Consider the following 24,079-nt stretch of genomic DNA (forward strand, 5'->3'; position numbering starts at 1 on the left):
AACAACACCACCGCCTGCTCTTCATGGACGCTCCCTCTGTGTCCTCACCAACCTCCTCCCCGTGTTCGAAATGCTGAGGCGCTCCGCCAGACGATCGTGGACCTGCTCCAGTTGTCTGCGCCTCCAGCAGCAGCAGTCCCGCCAACAGTGGCGGCTCAAGTCAACCTCTGCCGCTGCTGCTGCCGCCGCCCCGGCCAGCAGCCACTCGAGTCCTGCCTCGCATGCAGCGCCCGCCACGACGCATGATGACCGCGTGCTCCGCCAAATCTTCGACTCGCCCAAGTTCTGGCGCGAGTTCTCGGATCGCACGCGACACCAGGTCTCGGCCAAGTCGGCCGGCCTCTTCCAAAACCGCTACCTCACCAGGCCCGAAGGCTTCCACCAGTTTGCCGAGGTCACGCTGCAGAAATGCATCAAGATTGTCGACAAGGTCCTGCGCGCGCAGACGGTGCCCGAGTACAAGTCCATCGCCCGGGACCTGGACAGGCTGAGCGACCTCTTGTGTCGCGTGATCGACCTCACAGACTTTGTCCGCGCGACCCATCCCGACCCCAAGACACAAATGGCCGCGTCGCAGGCGTACGCCATCATGTTCGAGTACATGAACCGCCTCAACACGACCACGGCGCTGAACGACCAGCTCAAAGTCGCCGCCGCCACGGCCGAGGTCTGGGACTCGTGGTCCGCCGAGGAACAAATGGTGGCGAACATTTTGATGAAGGACTTTTCCAAATCGGCCATTGACTTGCCCGAGGAGGAACGCCAGCGCTTCGTGACGCTGTCCAACGACATTGCGAACACGGGCACCGACTTTGTGGACAAGATGGCTCCGGAGACGCCCTACTTGCGGTTCGACAGCAGCCAGATGAAGGGCATGGATCCCATGTTGGCAAGGAACTTGACCAGGTTCGGCAAAGTCACCTTGCCCACGGTAGGTTCGCCTGCGTTGATGGCTTTGCGGACTGTCGAGGATCCTGATGTCAGGAGAGAGATTTACATGGCCAACCGCACGGCGTCGAGATCCAACATCAACAGACTCGAGACATTGCTGGCCAAGAGGGCGGAGCTGGCAAAGCTCTCGGGCTACGACAATTGGTCGCAGATGGCCCTGACTGACAAGATGGCGCGCACGCCAGAGGCTGTAAACCAGTTCTTGCAGGCTTTGGTAGAGGACAACCATATCCAGGTCAATCAGGAGCTCCAGGAGCTTCTTGAGCTGAAGAAATCGGATGCGCGCAAAGGCAACTTTCCTGATCGACTCACTGCATGGGATAGGGATTACTACACTACCAAGCTTCTGTCATCTCTCCGTACTCGCATCCGTTCCCCTGATTTTCTCTCGTCCTACTTCTCTCTTGGGACTGTAATGCAGGGTTTGTCTCGTCTCTTTTCCCGTCTGTATGGAATTCGTCTCGTACCACACGAAACACTGCCCGGAGAGACATGGAACCCCGATGTTCGCCGTCTGGATGTCATTGATGAGAATGACGGCCACATTGCTGTGGTATACTGCGACCTATTCTCAAGGCCTGGCAAGAATCCCAATCCTGCGCACTTTACACTGCGCTGCAGCCGTCTCATCTCAGGGGACGAGATTGCCGAAGCATCTAGCACCACGCACCCCTTTTCGTCGCCCATCGAGGCCGCCACGGATGGCATGGCGTCTTCGCCCAACCCGGCAGACTCGACTGGTCAGTCCGTCTACCAGCTGCCGACCATCGCCCTCATCTGTGATTTCGACACGGTGGGACAGTCACCTCTGTCAGCGCGGCCAACGCTACTATCCTTCCGCGAAGTGCAGACGCTCTTCCACGAAATGGGCCACGCAATCCACTCCATCTGCGGCCGCACGACGCTGCAAAACGTAGCCGGAACGCGCTGCGCGACCGACTTCGCCGAGCTGCCGTCGGTGCTGATGGAGCACTTTGCCGCCGCGCCACAAGTGCTGTCGCTGTTCGCGCGGCACTACGAGACCGACTCGCCGCTGCCCTACCAGCTCGTCCAGGAGCGCGTCGACATTGACCGCCGCATGGCCGGCGCCGAAATCGAGGCCCAGATCCTGCTCGCCATGCTCGACCAGGCGTACCACTCGTCGCTCCCGCTGGACCGCTCCTTCAACTCCACCCGCACCTACCACGACATCTACAACGCGCACTCGACCATCCCGGAGCCCGCGGGCACCGCGTGGCAGGGCTTCTTCGGGCACCTGTTTGGCTACGGCGCCACGTACTATAGCTACCTGTTTGACCGCGCCATCGCGGGCAAGGTGTGGCGCGACGTCTTCCTGTCCGGCGAGCGCAGCGTCGATCGCGAGGCTGGCGCCCGCTACCGCGACGAGGTGCTCAAGTGGGGCGGCGGCCGCGATGGCTGGCGCTGTGTCGCTGGTGTCCTGGGACAGGACGAGTTGGCTGAGGGCGGCACGCAGGCTATGAAGGAGGTCGGTAGGTGGGGTGTCAGGCAGTAAGGGCACAGCCATTGTCGAAGCACTGAGACCTGGCGCTGCGGTTAGCAGGTAGTGCTCATCTGCTATCACACTGACGCTCAGGAACTGTCGTCCGCCATGACAGACTCGCTGTGGCGCTGTCGTCCACCACTGCAGCTTTCCCATCTCTCGACACCCACCCACTGTGTAGCGAGAGTCGCAGTACTTGATCTTTATTTGCACTTTGTGCTTCTTGTACAGAAAGACAGACAGACAGATATTGCGGTGTTTGGGCCGGTCATGCGCAAGGCGGCGGTTGGTGTGCGGTGTCTTTTGGGTCGATCCGATTGCTTTGGTCTATTTTTGGAGGCGAAGCGTTGGCGAATGGAATTGCGCGTAGAATGCATGGGCGGCACTGACTGACTGAATCGTTGGCTGGCTGATTGACCGTCTGCGATGTGGGACTTGTGGGTAGTCACAAGTCACTGAATTATATAGAGTGAACGTGTAGAAAGAGAGAAAGTTTGAACGCTGTTGATTCAGTGGGTGGGGGTATCAATTAATCTATCTATCTATCAATCCGTCAATCGCCTCTATCAAGGGGTGTCTTCTTGATGGGGTCGGGCCTCCTCATTAGTGGAGTCCCATCCCTCCGCTTCGTCACTCATCATCTCACGCCATGGGAACGTTCCTTCGTCTCCCTCTCACATCACGACACACCGCCCCCCCACAAACGCCTGCCCATAGCGATCCACACCGGCGGCAACCTCATTCTCCTTTTGTTTCGCCCTCACCTCCTCAGGAAAATAGCGCCTCAAAAACCGCGCGAGCGCCGGATCCAAATTATTAGCATCGGCCTGCATGACGACGTTCCCGCGGCACAGAGGGCAGTGATCCTGACGCGCGCGCTGCAGCACGACCAGGCAGCGGATGCAGAAGATGTGGCCGCAGCGCAGCCGGATGGGCCGCCACGAGATGCCGAAGCACACGGGGCAGAGGTAGTCGTCCAGGCTCGGCACCAGCGGCAGCAGCGAGGTGGAGAGTTGGTGGCAGATTGCTTTGGCGGTGGAGGCCGGGAGGAGGGTGAGGCCGTGGGGGAGGAGTTGGAGGGTTGTGGGGAAGGTGGTTTTGATGTTGAGGGCGGTGCGTTTGTCGAATTCTGGAGCTTGGTTAGCGCGTGTTTGGAGATACTGGCTGTGGTGGATGGGGGAGAGGAGAGGAGAGGGTGGTGTTGCACTTTTGAGAATCTTCTTCATGGCCAGGTCGTTGATCTCCTGGAACCGCATGCTCTGCAGCATCTCGACGTTGAGCTGCAAGAAGCGCTCCAGCGCCACCGCGCTCTCCTTCTTCTTGAAAGCTACCGCTATCTCCTGCCGCCGCAGCTCGTCCGAGAACTTTTGCAGCTGCGCCTGCGCCGTCGCCGCGTCGCGCTGCTGTCCGCGGTCTTGGTCGCCGTTCGCCGAGAAAAAGATGCTCGAGTCTACGTACAGCTCGAAGACGCGCCGCCACTTGGTCAGGTCGACCTTGGACGCGGTGCGCCGGTCTGGCTCCGTCACTTTGGACACGACGGCGCCCAGTTCGGTTACTTGGGCGCTGAGGCGCGTCTTTTCTGCCGTCTGCAGAGCAGCGAGCCCGGATAGCTCGGTCGTCAGGATGCTGAAGAATTCCGAGTCCGAAGTTAGTGGCAGCTCGACCATGCGGAAGGGTCGCAAGGCTGTTGGGCGGAGCGGGCCGTCTGGGGAAGGCGATCCCCCCGTAGACGAGTCTTGTTCGCTTGAAGAGTCGAGCCTGAGTTGCGAGAGTCGGGATCCGGATAGCACTGGTTGGCTTAGAGAGAGCTGCTGCAGATAGTCGCGCGTTGTCGGCGAGAGATGGGCGTCCAGCGGCTCGCCCGTAGCCTCGTCGACTGCAATCAGCAGCTTGGGCTCAAACAAGGCGGCGCAAGAAGCATCGGCGTCTGGGTTCAGCAGCAGATATTGGGCGTGCCTCTCGTCCCTCTCTTGCTCGGCGGTGCGTAGAACCTGGCCCAGCGTCTCGACGTCGAGTCCCAGCCGGTCCAGCTCCCGCTCGACTTTTTTGATGCATTTCTTCAGCTGCCGGTAGGATATGGCGGCCGTGACCCATTCGGGAGGGTAGCCGTCATTTTGCAAGCGCTCCTGGAAGGCGTGGGCAAACTTCATCGAAGCAGATGGTGAGTCCTGGCTGGTGATGATTTCAACGTTGACGGTGATGTGCCGTACGCAGGCTTGGGCTGGACCCGCACGACGACAAGGCGCATGATGGATGAGGAGGAAGAGTCGAGACCGGGGAGAGGCGCAAAAATGCAGTCGACAAGGCGCGCCTTCGGAGTGCTTGACTGCGTGCGATGACGATTGGTCGGGTTGGGTGAGGATGACGGATGGGTGGCTCCGCCTCATGACTCGTTTTGCAGTTTTGGCTGCTCATCCTAGCTCATCCATGCTAAAACAACACGCTACTTTTCCGTTTCTTTATAAACTCGCGTGCGTCCTCGAGGCGATTGTTCCTGGCAAAAAGTCGTCTTGTCCGTCTATATCCAGGTACTCGCATCATGGGCGCAGGCCAGAGCTCCGCGAGCGGCGGCGCGTCCTCGCAGACGACCGACGCCGCTGTCAAGACCAGCTACTACGAGCTGCTGGGCATAGAACGACAGGCAACAGAAGAAGAGTGCGCACCATTCTCGTCCGTAGTCTCTCCGTCGCTAACACATCTGCTGCAGGATCCGGAAAGCCTACCGCCGCAAAGCGCTCGAGCTACACCCAGATCGAAACTATGGACGCGAAGAATGGGCCACGGAGCTCTTCGCCGAAATCCAATCCGCCTACCAAGTGCTGTCCGACCCGCAAGAGCGCGCATGGTACGACTCGCACGAATCCGCCATTCTGCGCGGCGCGGATCCGGCCGATGAGCACTTTGAGCACGACGTCAAGGTGACGACGGCCGACGACATTGCGCGGATGATGAAGAAGTTCAACAGCCGCGTCGAGTATTCGGACGAGTCGACCGGCTTCTTTGGATACTTGCGCGAAGTCTTTGAGACGCTGGCGAAGGAGGAGCGCGTCGCGGCGAGCTGGGACGGGCTGGACGTGGTCGATTATCCTGGGTTTGGTGGCGAACATGACGATTATGACGACGCGGTCAAGAATTTCTACGCCGTCTGGGGCTCTTTTTCCACGAAGAAATCATTCTCGTGGATGGACAAGTACCGATACTCTGACGCGCCGGACCGACGAACGAGAAGATTTCTGGAAAAGGAGAATGCTCGATTCCGCGAGGAGGGCATTAGGGAGTTCAACGACGCGGTTCGGCAGTTGGTTGCCTTTGTGCGCAAACGAGACCCTCGATACTTGCCAAACACGCAGACGGAGACGGAGCGCCAGCAGATGCTGCGGGACATGCGTGCGGCTCAAGCGGCACGCGCAAGGGCCGCTCACGAAGCCAAGATGAACGAGGAGGTTCCCGAGTGGACTAAGACACGGGAACCGGAAGAATTAGAAGAGGAGGAAGAGGAAGAGATTGTTGAGGAGCATTTTGAATGCGTGGCCTGCAACAAGACATTCAAGAGTGAAAAGCAGTGGGAGGCACATGAGAAGAGCAAGAAACATCAAAAGGCGGTTTATGCTTTGCAAAAGAAGATGAGGAAAGAAAACAAGAATCTCCACCTCGACGACGAAGTCCCAAGCAGCGGCATGGCGACTCCTGACGATGCAGAAGAGGACTGGGCAGAAGAGCCTCGGACTCCTGACGACGTGGAGGACGCTGCCGAAGCAATCCAAAACACTACTCTCGAGAATGACAGCCTCTCGGACGCCGACGAGAAAATGAACAGGGGACAGCCCACAAAGAGACCATCGCAACCCTCGCCAGCAGACCCTCTCGACAACGCCTCAGACTCCGATCAATCTTCCTCCAACTCCGACTACGTGCCCCGTTCCAAACTCGAATCGCGCCTTGCGGGCACTTCCGCAGAGCCCCCACTGGAGGAACAACCACATTCCCAACAACCCAGTGCCGAAGTCGACCTTGAGGAAGATGACGAAGACAACACAGCCTTCAAACAGTCTCAACCCAAAATAGGCAAGGCGGCACAAAAGCGCGCAAAGAAGGCGGCTAAGCTCGCCGAAGCCGAGGCCGAGGAACTCAAGCACAAGTGCGCCGTCTGCAGCGAGGCGTTTTCCTCGAAGACCCAGCTCTTTCGGCATGTCCGCGATGAGGGACATGCAGCGCCTGTCCCGCAGGCTGGCAAGGGCGCTGGTGGGGGAAAGAAGAAGGGGAAGAAATGAGTGTTGGTTTTGACGAAATCGGGACCATTGGATGTCAAGAGATGAAGGCTGCTCCCTGGGAGGTCAAAAGGGCTCGTCAACGGACCAGTCGAAGGGACTGTTGACAAAGATGTCCGCACCACGCTCGGAAAAGTGCGAGAGCGAGAGCGAGGATGCTGGCATTAGTAAGCGAGGACGGGATACGACGACCATCGAGTCATACCGTCTGTCACTCTACCACTACACAGGGAACAGTACAAATAAACCGACGCCTCAGACTCCGACCCCAATCTCGTCCCTGCTCCAACTCGAATCCCCACAGCATTCTCCACGCCAAGAACCACCAACTACGTCAACGAAGACACCCATCAGCATCAGCGGCAAACCCGAATGGGCAAACCCGCGCAGCGCGCAAAGAAGGCGGCCAAGTCGGCCAAAGACAAAGCCGAGGCCGAGCAGCTCAAGCACAAGTGCGCCGTGTGCGGCGAAGCTTTCTCGTTGAAGTTCCAGCTGCTGGCGCATTTGCGGAATGAGAGGCACGATGTGCCTGTTCCGCTCGTTGTGAGGGGCGCGGGTGGGTATCATGATGGGAAGAAGGGGCACAAGGCGAAGAAATGAGCTCAAGAGGTGGATTTTCTGTCATTTCTTTTTCCCGCCGCGTCGTCTCGCGCGTGTCCGCTGGCTGTCTGAGGCTCTTGTTGGCCTCGCGAAAAGTGCATAGCGTCGGTGCTAGGCAAAACTCTCCTTGCTTTTTCTTCGGGTTTTGAGGGTTGGCGCCATGGTGTTGGAAGATGTGGCTCTGAGTTCGCCGGACCGGCCCGGAGAGTGTCTCACATCACCAAAAGCTGAACCTGGGGACCTGGACCTATCATTCAGCTCTGCAGATCACTCGGTGGTCGTCTTTTCTTTTCAAAGCCGCTGTGGCGTCTTGCGTCACGTCGGAGTGCGCATGTGGCGGAAAAAAGATCAAGAGTCCTAGATGAAAAGATGGTGTTTCTTTTGGAGACGTGTTTCCTCGCCAAGAGCTGCACCTTGAGAATCATCATTCAGCTACCCCGATTACTCTGGGAGCTGCCATTTCTTTTGACACCCACGTTGGCGTCTTGCGTCACACTGGAGTTCCCACGTGACGGAAAGTAGATGAAGAGTCCTAGATGAGAAGATGGTGTTTTTCTGAGGTTTCGGGAAGCGACCTGGGGCGTACAGAATTGCGTCTGCAAGGCTGAGACGATGCAGAGAGCTGAGCGAAGAGTGGCTTACTGAAGGCTTGCAGGAGGCTCAACAAGCGACTCTGCCGATTTGGGTTGATTGGTTGTCTTACTTCTCTCGTCTAACCTTCCGCGCTGGGTTCCCCTTTTCCTCTTGACTCTTTCTTTACGTCTTTCGAATTGGACGGCCTTGCATGGCAGTTTATCGCATACGCTTGAGCAGTTGCAGAATCGCCACGCTGCTGAATTGGCATGTTGCGCTCGGACGACGGTGGCATTGCTTTTTCGAACCACTGTGCTGAGGTATTTCTTGAGAAGCGTCACCTCGCTGGTTTCCGTCTCCTCGTCTCTCGTTCTACTTCTCTCCAGGCTCATCGTTTAGCCCCTTCTCGAGACTTGTTGACGGAAGGCACACGACACGCTCTTGTTGTTCCGGTCTGCAGTTGACGCGGCCGGGCACAACATCTTACTACCAACTCCTCGAACGTCACGCCTGCCCCAACGGACGGCCTTTCAGAAACCACGTACTCGACTCCTTCTCAAAATGCCGAGTGCAACGGACCTTGTGAGTGTGCTCTGAGCTGATGAAGCCTTCGGTTACTTATCAAATGAGGCAGATCACCTACATTGGTATTCCGCTGACCGTTCTGGGCTTGCTTCCAATCTTTTGGAATATCTTCCAGTCGCTCCTCATCCGACACCGATTGTCCGTATCCATGCCTCCCGAGTTTAGACATATCTTCGATTTGATAGCAAATCCTGCCAATGGGGACGTCATTGTGATTACTCGGCCCGTCTTTTGCGAGAATCCAGGACTATGGCCCGAATTTGGATCTGATCAGGACGATTCCGGCCGGCAACACCTTCAGTCATGGCACCACAAATTTTCCCTCGGATTGCATTCCAAGATAAGAAGTGCAATCCCTGCGATTCGATCGACATACGACAAAGTCTTTGGAGCGCCGCGGGAATTGATTATCAGATTCCGGCACCGGGAGCAAGAAGTATCCACATCAGGCCAGATCTCGTCTACACCAAACCAAATCTCGAGTGGGCTGGGAAACATCCTCGAGACCAAGACACTTCACACCGGCAAACAACGACATCTATTTCGTCCATGGATGTCTTTACCTTTTCGGATCGGGTCCTCCCCGCATGAAACAGAAGAATTCGCGCAAAAGTATTGGCAAAAATCAGGAGCCACGAGCACTGCGGTCAATATCAATATGGACATATCAAAACCTCCCAAATTAATGATGCCATGGAAGAGTTTTGTCTGGTTCTCCCTGGCAATCGGAGTCGATCCTCTTGATATGTACTCGGCAAAACGAGCATTGGAGCTGAAATTCTCCTTATACAAAAGCACTATACGTATTTCCAAGGACAACGATGACTGGCACGTTGCGCTAGAACCCGAGATCAGTTATCAATTTTCAATACCTCGAGCACTCGCCTGGAACAACATCATGTGCTTTGACCGTGGAGGCTTGTTGATTTGCCGCGCTCTAGCGAAACCGCCCGTGAATCAACTGGAATTTAAAGTATGGGGAAAACGGAATATTGATGTGCATGGACAGGGAGAGTTGTGTTCCGATGTTTTCCTCTCACTATGCGGTAAATACGAAATCTCCCCCGACTGTTTCTCCAAGCGCTTGGGTGACAAAAAACTCTCCGACTTGGTGCTTATAGACGCGCACTCTGAAAGAATACACACCGCGGCGACTACCTGGATATTCTACCTGGAAGGGCTAGAAAGATTGAGCTCCGAGGCCATGATATGTCCTTTTGTCAGTCAAGGAATGCTCGAGGCCCAGGAAAGAAGCTTACTTGCGCTTTATCAACTTCAGCTTGACGGAAACCTGAGGGACAAATTATCCCAGGTGTTTCCCGAAGTTTACAAAACAGAACTGACGTCGACGCTGAACAACGAGAACGAGGAAGAGAGCTCCACCCAAAAGATGACGAGACGGCTCGTGGATGAAGCTCATTCCTATCTACAGCATGAGTTCGAATCATCTCCTTATCTAGAGGAATCGAAGAAGTTTGTCAAGATCTTTCAAGACCTACAAAAGCAAATCAAACGCTGTCAAGAAGAATCCCAATTGGACCTCTCTACCCCTTTGAAAGAAATCAAAAAAATCAGAAGACATGCAGGTCAGCCATACACATGCAGCAGGTCATTTGACGACTCGTCAGTCTTGGGATCTCAGCAAAGAACAAGTCTCTTTCTGCTTCAGCGACTGAAAGAGACAAGCCCGCTCCAAAAACTTAAAAGCGAGTTTGACCCTCTCGAAAGCAAAGTTGTCGTGGAGGAGAGGAGTTTTCCGTCCCATGAGATGGCACTCGTGGCACATATAATGATCGCTTTGCAGCCTTGGCAGGAGCTGCAAAGAACAACTTGGGATCTCAATGAGATGGCCAAAGATCGATTGCTCACCTGCGACCGCGAACTGGAAAGACAGAACGTAGATGAGGTCATTGGTCAATTGAGAGTCCTAGAGAAATACGCCAAGATGGGAATCTTCAGCGCACCTGAGATGGGATCGGTCGTCCCTGTGCTTAACGGTTACAGTTACAACTTCCCTGAAGTAGTCTACTTCGTATGATCCAATACAACGACGGAAATCTTGAGTCCAGAAAAGTCATTCGGCCTGTCACATACGACAACTTCGAGCGTTTCTCTCTCCCACTCTCTATTCGCTTGCCCGCCTGGCTGCCTACCAACGTGTGGTGTGTCGCGGCGCCGACCAGCCGCTCAAGGGCTTCTGCCTGGGGAAGGCCCTGGGACATACGAGGACGCCCTCGGGAAGAATACAACTATTTCTGGAGCTTGATGCGTTCCGGCATTTCCCTGCTGCTCTCGGACTTTCTGGGCTATTTTAATGCCCTTTCTCGTTACCGACCAGACCGACCCAGCTGCGGACTCAGCACGTCTTCGTGGCTTTTGTATCTACAGATATACCATATCTTCGCTAGTTTGCTCGGTACTGTCTTCTGCCTCTTCTCTTTGCTCCCGTGGCGGCATATCATCCCCTTGTTCCTCCGCCCCGTGTTTCTTCTCCTCTTCACGCCTCTCAGCACGCCGTCTCCAACATTATGTCTGTCATTTTTCAGCCGCCATGAAAGCCATGCTTGAATACCACTGGCAACTACGACGACCACCGAAGCGCTAAGCTCTCGGTTCAAACTCTTCCATCGTCGACTGAACGGGCGAATAGTCCTTGGCATCTGGATCATCGACCACACTGGCAGGTTGCCAGCGTTGCGGTCCATCGCAGAGAAACACGACAAAGCTGCGGGAAACCTCGCGGACATATAGCTCAACGATATATGTGTCCATCTTCGGCTTCTGCTCCCGCATCCCTGTCCCGTCCTCAAAGTCAAGACCTCTTTCTCTCCTTCCTTTTCACGAGGCCCCTTGGCTGTCGAAGAAACCCCTGTTGCTGGAGTAGCCGCGGAGTAGAGCAAATATCTGGCGGAAGCAAGACACTGGACATGGGCGCAGCTTCTGCCTCATAGAAGGAGGGCCATCTATGGCTTCACGAATTCGGGATCGTGTCAAGACCTTGCAACAGGATATGTTGCGTACCAACTACGAGAGCTTACCCACTTCCATGGCAACCCCAAGACTGTTTCGCCGTCGACCTTTTCATCTGGAGTCTTTGGTGCGCTTTCAGCCCGAAGCATGTCTCTCGAATGGTATCTTCGACGACAATCCGATCACTTGTGGCTTCTGCCTGTCGCAGCTGGAGAAGTTCGCCATCAGATCGAAACATGTTCCTCCAAGACGATGAGTATCCAATCACTCGTGGGTTCTTGTTGCTACCTCCGCGGCGGTCTGTTTGTTCGACGGTGTCCTTGTCCTCCCTTTTCCTTTTGTCTTCCGCTTTTCGCTTTTCCTATTCCCCGTTTTGCGTCTTCTGCTGCTCCTCTCATATCTTCTTATCTATCTCCCACCGTCTCGACGCTGCCGTTGCCTTAGCTACTTCAATGGTGCACAGGTCGGGCCTACATTCCACCTCTGCCACCTGCATGGCATTATGTTTGCCAAAAGGGCCCTGCATGATGTATGCCATGATTTCCGCACTGACTAAGGAGCGGCGGCTGGCTCGAGGAGCAGAAGCTTGCACTTCGCTGAAGCAGCCGCAGAGTACTGCAGACCCCTGGCAGAAGGGGGAGAGGGCGAACCTCAACCTCGGAGAAAGAAGATTATCTAAGGCTTCGACGAGTCAGGATCACACGATAGCCTTCATCCGAAATGCAAAGCCAGCCCCCTGCATGAGAAATTGAATGCGCGCTAAAAAGCGTCCAAAGTTCAGTGTGGGGGCCAAATGTGTTCCGTCATCTTCAGGAGAGAGTTGACGGGGGGTAAGCAGGAAGCTTCCTCTACCAGCGGAATTTCGCCACTCCCACGCTGAATGCTAGAGCGACAGCCGACACGATCAGCCGTAACAAAAATAAGTGGAGGCGTTCGGCGTCAGAGAGGAAGGCTGTCCCACTGCAGCTGCAAGGCGATCAGTAATCTGACGTTTTCGGAAAACCGTGAAGGTATTATCCCGTAGCTGCCAATGGCCAGCAGTCTTCAACTTCTCTATCTTCTTTCGGCCCGCGTTTCTATCTGACGAGCTGGCGGCAGGCTGCCGTGTGAGACAAGCGCCCAGGCGTCAGAGAGTCAGCGACAGGGGCGGTTCCACAGCTACCGCAAGGCTGAGCCGCCAAAATGCTTACTCCTCCGCATCCACCATGCCAGATAACTGCTGTGGCTTGAGATGGAAGTTCGCATGGTCAGCTGTAGCCTTGCGAGTGCGAATTTCCATCGCATCTGCTGATTCATTTGTCGGTGTAGTTCCTTACAGCTTCTACCAGCCTAGCGCCGCTCTCCTTGGTCTGTCAATTTCTCGAGCCATTCGATGCGACTCGCCGTCACTCTTGATTTCCGTGGCTCGTCTTTGAACTATTCACGGTTGATCAGCACTCAGCTTTCCGAACGGCCTCAAAATGCCGAACGCAACAGACCTTGTGAGCACTCTCTCCTTTGATTTTGCTCCGCTTACATGATGCCAGATCACATATATTGGAGTGCCCCTTACTGTCCTTGGCATATTTCCAATACTGTTGAACATTGCCAAAGCTGGTTGGATCTGGTACAGGCTTTCCAAGTCGATTCCGCGTGAACTCAGACCCTTCTATAACCTCATTGCCGATCCTGCCAATGGTAATGTGACAGTGGTTGCCCGAACGCTAATTTGTGCCCATCCTGGTCTCTGGGCAAGGAAGAAAACCGATGAACCTTCATCACTAGAAAGGGTTAAGGCTTTCAAGAGGTGGTTCCGGAGCGCGATTACGGCAGTCTTTCCCGGAAGAACGATGTCCGATGAAATTGAGTTGCTTGCCGAAGAGGGACTCGTTGGGGAATCGGACACATCCTCGCGGACTTCACTATCGTCATATGCATCGACAGAAACCTCGCTATCGGGCGAACACATAGTCTCGATAAAGCCTAGGACAATTCGGCTGCGTTCCGGCAAGCTTCTCCGTCCCCCATGGATGGAGGCGGCGTCGACTCTTGGATTTGATCTCAAGCGCAAGCCGCATACCCACTTTGACGCGATGCGCTTCATAGTAAACTCCAGCCTGGAGACCAAGACTCCGCCACCACTAGCAATGCGCTGGTCTGACTTTGTTTGGTTCTCCCTCGCCGTTGGAATCGACGCCATGGAATTGGCTCTGATCTCGAACGGACGTGTCAGGGGATTCTCATTCAAGGACGCTCAAAATGAGACCATGATGATTTTGTCCAATGAGGGCCATGACTGGCATGTCGACATGATGCCCGACTATCATTACCTTTGCTCTATTCGACGAGCGCTAGCTTGGTTTGAGACGATGTGTTTTGATTTAGAAGAAGGACAGCCATACTGCCGCAGGCTTGGCAATCACAGCGTCTTGTCGTCAGAACATTTTTTTGGTCGCTTCAGACATGAGCCGCAGACATTTGAGGACCAACTTTCTGCTGCAGTCACCTGGATTTCCTATAACGGTCTTTACCTAAAGTCACTCGAGGCAATCAATATTTCTGGACGCCAAAGCTCAGAAAACAAAAGCCAAGAGGATCTATTTGTAAGCCAGAGGCTACTCGAGACGCAGGAGAGAAGCCTCTGTTTTTTACAGAAACTCGACAATGAAGGATCTTTGAACGGCATCCTTCAATCACTGTTTTTCAGACCAGACTTCAAGTCGCCCGATGGAATGCTTCCAGGACCTGTCGTTGCGAATGCTATTCTAATCCACCTTCGCATGCTGTTTGCATCGTCCGAGTACGTCAAGACGTCACAGGGAATCGCCAACGACTTCGCGGAGCTCGCAACCAATGTCAGATCTCGCGAAATTGACTCGACAATGAGATTTCTCAGGAGAGAACTACCACGACTGAAAAGGCTTCGAGAACAGAAATCGCCTGACGACTCTCCGCTGGCGAATCTGGTCAGATATGTGATTAGGAATTGCGAAGAATACAGGGCAATCCTGGAAGCATTCGATCCCATCTTCCAGATGGACGCTAGGCTGAAATCAGTCGATCCTCACTTGCTGATGGATGCTAAGCAACGGCGTGGGTCTGGGACAGGTGATAAGAATGAAAATTCGAAAGAACGGATCATCCCCAGGGAGTCGCGAAACGTCGGTGGGATCCAAAGTGATTCACCCACGGCCGATCAAGAGCAAAGAAGCAATCGTGATGAGAACTCCATGCGCGGAAACGCGATGGGAACCGATGGGATCGAAATTGAGTCCGTTTACAGTGATATGGAGGAAAGCAGTGGACCTGTAATTGAGGTTTTGTTCAGCGACAAGGCAACTAGCGAACCGGAAAACAAATCCACAGATATCGGCGAAGCAAACAGCTTAGCAGGGACATCCTTCCAAGGCAAGACGAGTGAGGTTAGCAGCCATACAAGCGGAATCGAGGTCGAATCCATCCACAGCGACGAAGCAGAGACGGGCGATCTCAAAAATGAGAGTGTGCAGCAGAACCTTTACGCACACATATTCCTCGCGCTACAGGAATGGGGAGCCTTTCCAAGGACGACATGGGAGTTCAGCGAAGAGTTTGCATCAAAGAAAAAAGAGATAGATGGGGCTCTCTGGGGCCACAACGTTGGGCTGGCAGATCTGTTGGAGCAAGCCGCGGACATCGCGAGAAGTGGTGTTTACGCCGCACCCCGCCAGGAGCGTTTCCACTGCTTGTTGGACCACCGGATGTTGAAAGCGATGGTGTATTTGCATTGAGATCTGGGTCCACTTTGTTCAAGTACGGATCTGATCAGCAAAGCCTCCAATCGCTGCCCACTCTGTCAACCCCGATGATCAGATTCGGTGGCGGTCTGACATCAATGCGGTCTGATTCGTTCCACAAACATGGCAGGCATAGTCGGCGTCAAGAGAAATGATACTCAAACGATCAGCTGCAGTGATTGTGGACAGCTACTTCAGCCTGATCGTGACTGGGGATGCTGATCTCCATTTTCATCCGCCACAGTGAATGGTTGCTCCCTAGATGGAGCTGCAATGCTAGGATTGATCATTTAATTGTGCACCCACCGTGGCGGGCGTTGATTCGTGCTTGAGCATCTAGGCTTGTCATCTGAGCATCGGAGGTCTTCCTGTTCAAGGGTTGATCCGAGCGGTCGATGAACGGGTGGGCCCGGTCTAAAGTGGATACGATATCCGGAGCGTGCTCCGCAACTTCAACACAACGCAAAAATCAAGTGGGTAATTGCTGAGGACCCCAGAAAAACTATTGAGAAAGAGCATGGGCCGTTTTCACCGCCGCTGTTGTTCTTCGGCCGCTCTTGTGCGTTGGTTCTCCACCTGCCATTGAGCGTAGGACACCTGCTGCCACCGAAGTCAGATGGAAATCTGAGTTGGACAGTGGACCGTGTAGTATCGACGGACGTACATACCGCGGAGCCTGGCTTGCATTCCTCTTGCGACCCGCTCTGGGCGGCATATAGAGGATCCGCCGGTCAATAAAATGGAAGCTCGTCTTTGTTGAATTGCCGTCTTTGATCAAGTCTCTTCAGATGCTGGGCTCTGGTGGCCTATCTTGAGCTCCAAACACGTCAAATTTGCTCCGTATCGCCAACTCGCCGCTAAAAAAAATCCAGGATGGCCAGCGCAACAGACGTTGTGGGTTGCTAGATGACGCCTAGTGTACTTCGACTAGTTGGCACAGATCACTTACGTTGGTGTACCCCTGACGGTCATGGGTATTATGCCAATTCTATGGAACTTTTTGAAGGCGTTCTTGATTCGCTTCAGACTATCACAAACCATTCCTTGGGAGCTCAGACCATTTTACACGATCTCTGCTGATGCCGCCAATGGAGACGTTACTGTTGTCATCGACTCAATCAGTTGTGTCCATCCCGGGCTGTGGCCTGACGAAAAGACCGGAGTGCAGTACACTCTTAGCCCTGGAATGATGTTCAAGAGGTGGTCGCATAGGGCATTTTATCGCTTGATGTACAAGTGCGAGCCGATATACACGAAATTCACGCGATCCGCGTACGTCAAGAGATCCCAACATGTGGGCAAGAGTCTGAGACGAATCGGGGAAAGGCTTAAAGAATGCCAAAATGACTTTGTTTCGGAAAGCAAAGCTCGAGAGGCAGCAGTGGACGTCTTTGCTGAGCTCGAAAAGGATTACAAACAGCCACTACAGCCTGGATCATATTGCATGCGACTGGGGAGCCCCTCGCTCGAAGAAATTCTCTTCGGACACATATTTAGCCATCAGAAGTTTCGACAACTCCAAGAGTTGCTCAAAGGATACAAGAATGCCCAAGCGGAGGTTGGAGCATGGGATGATGACTTGACGTTTCTGGCGCATGTTATCATGGGCTGCAAAATGTGGGACATGCTCCAATGCGAACCCTGGGAAGCCGATGAGAATATTGTGTCGGATATGCAGCAGATACGTCAGAAGCTGGAGGATCCCAGCCTTGATGTCGACAAAGTGTGCCAACTCTTGGAAGAGGCGGCAGGGCGTGCGGAGTGTGGCATTTACACCGCACCTAAAGAACCAATCTGCGACCTGTTCGAGAAGTTCAGAAGCAAAGGGACGGTGTACTTGATTTGAGGTCGTGCTGTATATGATAAAGCTGAAGCATAAACAGATGGAAAGACTGAGTCGTCTTCGCTTGGCAGGAAACGATGAGAAAAAGAGTGCAAATGCCGCCGCAACTGGCGGTCACCCTGGAACAGTTGTCGGAATTCGACGATAAGAAAGAAAATGAAATGTTGGAAATCCCAAAGCCCATCGTACTCCAACTTCGCAACACCTTCACCAAGCCAAAAAGATGTCCGGTGGGTCCGTCGTCCAGGAAATCACTTGCCCCTGAAGTTTCCCCCGTATCTCTCTCAAGCGAAGGAAATGCTCAAAAGAAGACTCCTCACTGTACCTCTGGAATCTTCCCTTCCAAGGAATCCGCACCTCTTCCAGACCAGCCCACGGTTTCATCGATCTGCTGTCGGCTTCCAGTTCGCCGGCTCGGGCATCCTTAATCTTGAACTGTTGCGTGTGACGTTCCACCAACAGCCAGTGCTGAATTCCTGGGTGCCCCTCTGCAGCAGTCAGAGCACTTCTGAATCGGAGACCGTTCGGATATGTCAGTTTTGCCCCCCTTCTGACGAGAAATTGGACCGAGTCTATCCGCCCCGCTGAGCAAGCTGCCATCAGAGCACTGCCGTCTGGACAACCCTCCTCATCGATGTCTGTGCCGTACTTAAGTAGCAGATCAATGTCATCGATGCATTTTCCCAAGGAAGCTTGACACAGTCGAGATATCTTCTGTTGTGGCCCCTGAATCTCAAACTTTCGCTTTGTCCCTGGATCCTTAGACTCATACTTCAGAGCCCTTTTGATTTCGAAAAGGGATCCAGAGAGCATAAGATCGTCGAGCTGGTAGAAGATGGCATCTTGGTTGAGACTGCTACCAGAGCTACCCGGAGAGTATTCTTGCGTCAGGCTTCGACTTTTCCGTGGTTGATTGTCCGGCGCATCCTTAGCGCTGACAACAAAGAGCCGGGAGATATTCTGAAGTGGATATCCCCTTTCAAGGAGGAATACCGTAAGCTCTGGTATCATGAGCTTGCCAGTGTTGGTCAGCATCGCGGACAACTTTCGGCGATCTTTCCAATTCGACAAGGTGCAGTCTGCTCCGAACTCTTCCAAAAGCTCCAGGTGCTCCAGAGAGCCACGGCACAGAGCGATGATAGCAGCAGTCTCCATGTTGGATGTACGGCTGTTGGGATTTGCGCCATGTTCAAGCAGCAATCTCGTTATATCTTGAGAACCGCTCCAAATGGCATGATGAAGTGGTGGTACAAAATACTCTGGAAAGTTTGAGTCCGCTCCATATTTCAGTAGAAGTTCGACACAAAAGTAGCAGGATTCCGAGGCTGCAATAAGTAACGGAGTGTATCCTCGGTCGATTGTGAAAGAAGGATCATTACATCTGTAACTCGCTCTTGCCTGCACATTGATGATTGAGCAAGAGAGGCACTTGTCAGACGTCTGGCTCAAGGGAACCCCCGATTCTATGCTGCGGGTATGCGAGTGTTCAGCGTTGGGGGTTGACTTTTGAATGTGATCAAGCAAAATCTTTTGTCCTGGTTCGTTGCATGTTGCGACTGCGACGTGGAGAGGATGAATGGGGGTATCGTTATCGAGCTGCAATGATACCGAGTTCTGGCAAAGTAGAAGGCTTAAGACACCATTGAACTGAGGGGCCAGGGCCGCAAGATGTGTCACTTTTAAGAAAGGAGCCTTGGCGTTCCCACAAGTCTGAAAGTTGAGCGACGCTCCTCGACAAATCAGGAGCCTTGCCATGTCGGGATGTCCGTTCTCAAAGGCAGATACAAGCGGCGTGCATCCACATTTCCCAGGGTGTAAAGGTATTTGGTCAATATTCGCGCCGGCATCAAGGAATCTGTCGACTTCATGGCTGTCTCCTCTGCCGACGGCTGTCATGAGAGCGTGCGAAAGCACTTCAATCTTCTGGGACTGCGATGTTGTTATTGTTGCTTTTCGTACTTTTATTAGTAAAGAATTGTTTCCACTGAGTATAGTTCGTGCTACTGACCATGATTTTGGCTTGTCTTGTTGATCAAATTTGCAGTGTAATTGTGGCCAGCTGCGAGAGCACAGAGCTCAGGAGTCATTCCGTCATGATTCTTTACATCGATTGGTCCAGCTTCCAAGAGCACGGACACGATGTAGTTTCTACCCCTGGAAGCAGCGACGTGAATTGGTAGATTTCCATTCCTATCGGAGACTCTAGGATCAGCTCCACATCCCATCAAGTACGCAAAAAGACTTCCGTCACGGCCTGAGGCGAAATGGAGTGGAGTACGCCCAGCCTTCGTCGTCGCATTGAAATTCGCGCCGTGACGTATCAGTGACCGTGCCGAGTCTATTTGGTCCATATCAACAGCCTCATGCAATGGAGTGTACTCGTTTTCGGCTCGGCAATCGACTTCGAAGATGCCTTTCACCAGAAGATATTGCAGGAGTTGAGGATGAACAACTGCCAGATGCATGATGCTTTGGCTGTAAGATTTCCTCGAAAACCTGGAGGTTGATTTAGGCGATGGATCAGAAAATTCAGAACTGAGTTCGTCTCGATGTCGGAATCGAGACCTTTCAGTCCAGGCTGTCCACACGTAAGGTGGGATTTCGAACCTGTCCAGAACCTCGAAGCATGACTTTGAGCCTGAGGATGCGGCAAAGTGGAGGAAGTTCCACCCATCGCCGGCTGTGATCCCTGGATCTGCGTTGTTTTCAAGAAGGGCCGCAAGCAGTTCTGGTTTGTTATTCTCTGCTGCATTCATCAACGCGGTTTTACCAAAGCAGTCGAGCAAGTTGATATCCATTCCTCTCAGACGCACTTGCCTCAAACGGTCAACTCGTAGCAGTTTTTCTTCTGAGCAAAGGCGATGGACCAGCCCTTGTCCATATGAGGCACGTTCTTGAAAAGGCTCATCAATGCGAGTATTTTCCACAATCAGTTCGAAGATGGCATCGCAGCAGTTCTTGGAACAAGCTAGTTCAAGCGGAGTGGGACGCGAATCTTTCTTGGTGGCATCATGGGTGCAAGTGCCCCGGGATAAGAGGGACCTGACGAGATCGACGTTGTTCTGTTTGATGGCATATTCCATTGCTCTGACGTCAAAATCGTTTGTTTGAAGGATACTGTCCCAGAACTGACCCAGGTATTCCTGGAATCTGCGTGTCGATTTATGACAAGGAAGGGCAATGAAGGCGTCTGCAAAAGTTGGATCTGCCTTCCATCCCTCCGTTCGTTCGATGAGAAACGACAGCGACTCCAGAGAGTCTGAATTAGCTGCATGGACGAGCGGAGTGAATCCTCGGAAGCATGTAGCACGTAAAGCTTCCTTCCAGTCGCTGTCGAGCAAGGTAAGGGCTTCGAGAATCTCAGGGTTGTTTTCTTTTGCTGCAAGATGCCAAACATTACAACCCGATTCGTCGATAGCGCCCGGGTTGGCACCGGCCTCCAAGATCAGAGTGAGACCCTGAGTGTTTCTGTTTGAAGAGCACTTATGGAGAGGGGTCTGACGCATCTGATCGACTTTGTGAACGCTGGCTCCCGAACCGAGCAAAATTCTCATGGCTCTGACTGAGCCCTGTGAGGTAGCTCGATGAAGGGCGGATTGTCCGGAATCATCTGCGGCGTCTATGTCGATACCAGGGCGCTTCAAAAGGTCCTGCAGCACAGACTCCTGATCGTGCGCTGCTGCCTCCCAAATGGATTCTTGCAGCTCCTCGGGTTCGCCAGGTTCCGGCCCCTCATCACCGATTTCCTGAACCTTTAGCTGCAGCTCAAGTTGAATCTTCAGCTTAGTGTACCAATCTGTCAGACGCGCGGGAATCCAGTCGTCACTTATCGCTCGTACGACGAGTTCCATTGCAGACGGGTCTTGCATTCGCCATTCCAAGATGGACAGTTCATGCTCCTCTAGACGCCCACCGAAGTCCCCGACAAGAGAGACAAGTTCAGATATAAGTTTTCTTTCGTATTCGTCTGTGCAGTTCATGTCCAGTACAATGCCCATTACGCTGATCGATCGATGATTGGTCCTCCAGGGTAGTTCATGGGCGTATAGATTATGGGAGCATGTTGCCCCAGAAGCAAAAAGCATCTGTAGTATCGGTTTCAGAGCCGTCTCGGACCGAGCCTCCCAGGGTTGACATTTTTGTCCATAGCCGTCGATTCCAGTGAGTACGCAGTGTACTGGGGTACCGAAATCACTCATTTGATTTGCTTCACATCCCATGTCCAATAGCCACTGCACGATTTCGGGGATTCGGAACATGGCAGCAAAGTGGAGGGGACCCATGCTGCCACTGGCGATCGCCGATGTCAGCCGTTTGAAGGACGATGGTCCATGAAGAAACCTGTCTCCGTGGCGTAAAGAAGAACGGATTACTTTTTCCTGGGCCCAAGAAAGAAAGTTGTGAGTTTTGGTAGGGCTCAACAACACTTTGGCTTTGTCCAAAACACGTTGATCGTCCCAACCTTCCCGACAGACACTGAAAGCATCCACGGCAAATTTTCTGAATGGGTATCGTCTCCAACGCTCGTCCATCTCTTCCAAGCTATTGGCCAACTTCAAGCTGAAATCGGTCCAGGTCAAGTAGGTCAGGCGCTGGATCGAAAGCTTGACCACCGCTGCCTTCCGGTCCATGTGATAACGAACAAGGTTTTTCCTCCGGATTGGATCGATAGAGAGAAGAAACTCCTCCACAGTGAAATGAGAGATTTCGAGGTAGTCTCCCTTGACTGATTTGCGCACTAGGCTACTGCACAAAATCAAAATATCGCCGAGGCCGGGAACGTCTTCGTGGTTGAGCTGATTCGACCCATCCTTGATCGCAAGAGCCTCGCAGAGAGCAGCAATGTCCATTCTTGGAGCGAACAGTAGCCACCTCAGTGTGTACTCGACGAGCTCTTGTTCATCAGTGCCACACTGGTTCACCCTCTCGAGAATGCGTTCATATGTTTCGGAAAGGGTAGTTGGGAGGCTTCGCAAAGCTTTGCGGAGTGCTGAGTCTGTACGCGATCTGCATAGATCATCCAGTTGGCAAGTTACCCACCGGAACCTTGTATAGCAGTCAGCACTAACGAGGAGGTCAATGAATTATCTGAACATACATCCCGTCCGCCTTGTTGACAAGACATTCCACAATCTCTGCTTTTAAGGCCGGATTCGGTTCGTGCAATCTTCCTTCTTCAATTCGAAGCTCAACCTCCGCAGCAACGTAAAGCTGCAGGTCATCAGTGTGAGCTGCGATGGGAATGTGTGCGTATGTTTTCTCCAGACGGCTCCTCAAGTGATGCTCATCTCGACTGAGAAAAAGGGTACTGATTCTGCTGAATTTGTCGCCATTCAGCTTCTGGAGTATGTTGACGACTGGGACTTGATTTTCGCCGCATTCATCAAGGGCATCCACGACGATGGACGCTTCGTCGAATGAAGAACGACACATTTCTCTAATCAAATCGAGAAGGCGCTGGGCTTCGGGACGTCTTGGACCTCTTCCTTTGGGATGACACTCGACATAGTACTTCTCCAGTTTCTCGAAGCTCTCCTGACTTTCATCCTGGCGCGAAATTTGAGCGGCAATGGCACCAAGAATTTTGACAGGGTCTTGTCGGTTCTGATCCTTGTAGTCGCAGTAGAAGTAGGCGACAGCTCTCCTGGAAGAGCTTTGCTTCAAAGCCTCTTCGACTACCAGGGAAGCCAAGACGGTTTTGCCCGCGCCGGGAATGCCAGATAGCCACAGCTTCGACCCTGGAATATCGAGCCATTGCTTGAATGCTCCGTGTTCGATCAACCACAGTCCAGTCAGAGGGTGACGCAGCTTCAAGCTTGTATCATGGTTTGAGCTCGGATCAACACTTCCGAAGAAGTCAAGGACCTTCCGGCGGTGATCATCCATGGAAATACGCGTTTCAAACTCCCATCTGCGCTTCGTCTCGGAGTTCAGCTTTTCTATCTCGTCATTTATTTTTCCAAGCTCGTTTCGGATCTCGGTTTGCGTGGAAAGAGATTGTAGGAGTCGATGCATGGAGTCTGCATTCATGGATTGACTGATCTCGGTGTGAAGCCCTGAAATTTGATCCACCAATTTCTTGGTCTCTGACGATGAAAAGGGCCAGGACAATTTGATCTTGATGGAGTTTGCGAGGCCGTTTTTCGCTGACGGCTCTCTGCCTTCCAGTGCCTGTTTGATTCTTTGAAGTATTCGCCCGCATGATTCAAAATGGCGGTGCCGGATTTCTCGTCGAGCATCTTGATCGTCGAGCTCCAGAGACAAGCGGAAAAGGCTGTGCAACACGCCTGACAGGGCCTGGGTCTTTTCTGCCAGCAAAGCTATGTCGGATTCTGCGTCCTTCACAGCTTTGGCATAGCGGAAGACTTTGCTGAAAACGACATCTGCGAGGGACACGAGGCCAGCGACACTCGCCGAGACGGATAATGGATCGGTCATTGGCGATTAGCGATCGCTTTTCGGATTTCGAGAGTCGTTCCGTGACGATGGTGTCAGCCAACGGCAGGATAGTGTCGCTGATGAAATGGTAGAAGGAACAACGACGGAACAGAGGAGCGTGAAGCGAAGACCCCTATAGATCAGACCCCATTCTCCACAGCCCCCAAAGCCTGAACGCGCCGCGCTCATCAGAGCCCAGTGAACTAATCATCTGGGGTGTGCAAGGCTGAAATGTAGACGGCTGCGCGTTCTGCTTATGTGCAGGGGTACAGCTGGCGAGGCACTTTGAACTTCAGCCAACCCCATGTTCTCCATCTTTTCTCCCCCCTGCTTATCAGGTGAAGGATTCAGCCTTGAGAAGACGACGAGAGCGCCGCCGTGTGGGAGCATTGTGACAGGAGCGTGGTATGGAACAGGGAAGAGGCGTCGTCCAAGGGCAGCGCCTACTTGAGGTGCCTGAGAAAGAAAATCAAGTAGTCTTGCCAAAAAAAAAAAAAAAAAAAAGGACCGTCGGAGAGGTTGTTTGTTGAAGATGGACGTTGGAGCCACAGCAGGGTGTAGCCGACAGACTCGGCCCAAACGGCGGAGCGTCAAC

The 24,079-nt window shown here is 53.3% G+C and overlaps 9 protein-coding genes across 9 annotated transcripts; 7 read left to right on the plus strand and 2 right to left on the minus strand.

Annotated features, from left to right (window-relative positions):
• Positions 1 to 70: 70 nt before the first annotated feature.
• On the plus strand, positions 71 to 2,464 carry J3D65DRAFT_672364 (uncharacterized protein; the record flags this gene model as incomplete). Its single annotated transcript, XM_066803492.1, has 1 exon — positions 71 to 2,464. One exon carries the CDS (start codon positions 71 to 73, stop codon positions 2,462 to 2,464), a length of 2,394 nt encoding a protein of 797 aa, XP_066650344.1.
• A 662-nt stretch (positions 2,465 to 3,126) lies between these two features.
• Positions 3,127 to 4,602, minus strand: J3D65DRAFT_561931 (RING-14 protein-like protein; the record flags this gene model as incomplete). Its single annotated transcript, XM_066797538.1, has 2 exons — positions 3,127 to 3,581; positions 3,660 to 4,602. 2 exons carry the CDS (start codon positions 4,600 to 4,602, stop codon positions 3,127 to 3,129), a joined length of 1,398 nt encoding a protein of 465 aa, XP_066650345.1.
• Positions 4,603 to 4,991: 389 nt separating this feature from the next.
• Positions 4,992 to 6,723, plus strand: J3D65DRAFT_607652 (putative DnaJ like protein subfamily C member 21; the record flags this gene model as incomplete). The annotated part of the gene is made up of 2 exons (XM_066798517.1): positions 4,992 to 5,107; positions 5,160 to 6,723. 2 exons carry the CDS (start codon positions 4,992 to 4,994, stop codon positions 6,721 to 6,723), a joined length of 1,680 nt encoding a protein of 559 aa, XP_066650346.1.
• A 109-nt stretch (positions 6,724 to 6,832) lies between these two features.
• Positions 6,833 to 7,320, plus strand: J3D65DRAFT_672367 (uncharacterized protein; the record flags this gene model as incomplete). The annotated part of the gene is made up of 2 exons (XM_066803493.1): positions 6,833 to 6,887; positions 6,980 to 7,320. 2 exons carry the CDS (start codon positions 6,833 to 6,835, stop codon positions 7,318 to 7,320), a joined length of 396 nt encoding a protein of 131 aa, XP_066650347.1.
• Positions 7,321 to 8,321: 1,001 nt separating this feature from the next.
• On the plus strand, positions 8,322 to 10,661 carry J3D65DRAFT_164863 (uncharacterized protein). Its single transcript, XM_066794198.1, has 2 exons — positions 8,322 to 8,475; positions 8,528 to 10,661. The coding sequence occupies exons 1-2, from the start codon at positions 8,455 to 8,457 to the stop codon at positions 10,514 to 10,516; spliced, it is 2,010 nt and encodes a 669-aa protein (XP_066650348.1). The 5' UTR covers positions 8,322 to 8,454; the 3' UTR covers positions 10,517 to 10,661.
• A 755-nt stretch (positions 10,662 to 11,416) lies between these two features.
• On the plus strand, positions 11,417 to 12,551 carry J3D65DRAFT_165218 (uncharacterized protein). The gene is made up of 2 exons (XM_066794199.1): positions 11,417 to 12,230; positions 12,287 to 12,551. Exon 1 carries the CDS (start codon positions 11,607 to 11,609, stop codon positions 12,198 to 12,200), a length of 594 nt encoding a protein of 197 aa, XP_066650349.1. The 5' UTR covers positions 11,417 to 11,606; the 3' UTR covers positions 12,201 to 12,230; positions 12,287 to 12,551.
• A 357-nt stretch (positions 12,552 to 12,908) lies between these two features.
• On the plus strand, positions 12,909 to 15,197 carry J3D65DRAFT_607654 (uncharacterized protein; the record flags this gene model as incomplete). The annotated part of the gene is made up of 2 exons (XM_066798518.1): positions 12,909 to 12,929; positions 12,975 to 15,197. The coding sequence occupies 2 exons, from the start codon at positions 12,909 to 12,911 to the stop codon at positions 15,195 to 15,197; spliced, it is 2,244 nt and encodes a 747-aa protein (XP_066650350.1).
• Positions 15,198 to 16,076: 879 nt separating this feature from the next.
• On the plus strand, positions 16,077 to 17,049 carry J3D65DRAFT_607655 (uncharacterized protein; the record flags this gene model as incomplete). Its single annotated transcript, XM_066798519.1, has 2 exons — positions 16,077 to 16,097; positions 16,144 to 17,049. 2 exons carry the CDS (start codon positions 16,077 to 16,079, stop codon positions 17,047 to 17,049), a joined length of 927 nt encoding a protein of 308 aa, XP_066650351.1.
• A 1,963-nt stretch (positions 17,050 to 19,012) lies between these two features.
• J3D65DRAFT_688755 (ankyrin repeat-containing domain protein) lies at positions 19,013 to 23,484 on the minus strand (the record flags this gene model as incomplete). Its single annotated transcript, XM_066803872.1, has 2 exons — positions 19,013 to 22,092; positions 22,145 to 23,484. The coding sequence occupies 2 exons, from the start codon at positions 23,482 to 23,484 to the stop codon at positions 19,047 to 19,049; spliced, it is 4,386 nt and encodes a 1,461-aa protein (XP_066650352.1). The 3' UTR covers positions 19,013 to 19,046.
• Between the last annotated feature and the right edge of the window lie 595 nt (positions 23,485 to 24,079).

This window comes from Phyllosticta citribraziliensis (genome assembly GCF_038025025.1).
Source record: "Phyllosticta citribraziliensis strain CPC 17464 chromosome Unknown J3D65scaffold_15, whole genome shotgun sequence".
NCBI classification, from domain to species: Eukaryota; Fungi; Ascomycota; class Dothideomycetes; order Botryosphaeriales; family Phyllostictaceae; genus Phyllosticta; species Phyllosticta citribraziliensis.

What these genes read in the sequence shown, in the direction of transcription:
- J3D65DRAFT_164863 (XM_066794198.1), top strand. Translation starts at nt 8,455, where the DNA reads ATGCCGAGTGCAACGGACCTT. An exon ending in TGCCGAGTGCAACGGACCTT is followed by an intron (nt 8,476 to 8,527) that starts GTGAGTGTGCTC and finishes CAAATGAGGCAG; the next exon opens with ATCACCTACATTGGTATTCC.
- J3D65DRAFT_165218 (XM_066794199.1), top strand. Translation starts at nt 11,607, where the DNA reads ATGGTATCTTCGACGACAATCCGATCACTTGTGGCTTCTGCCTGTCGC.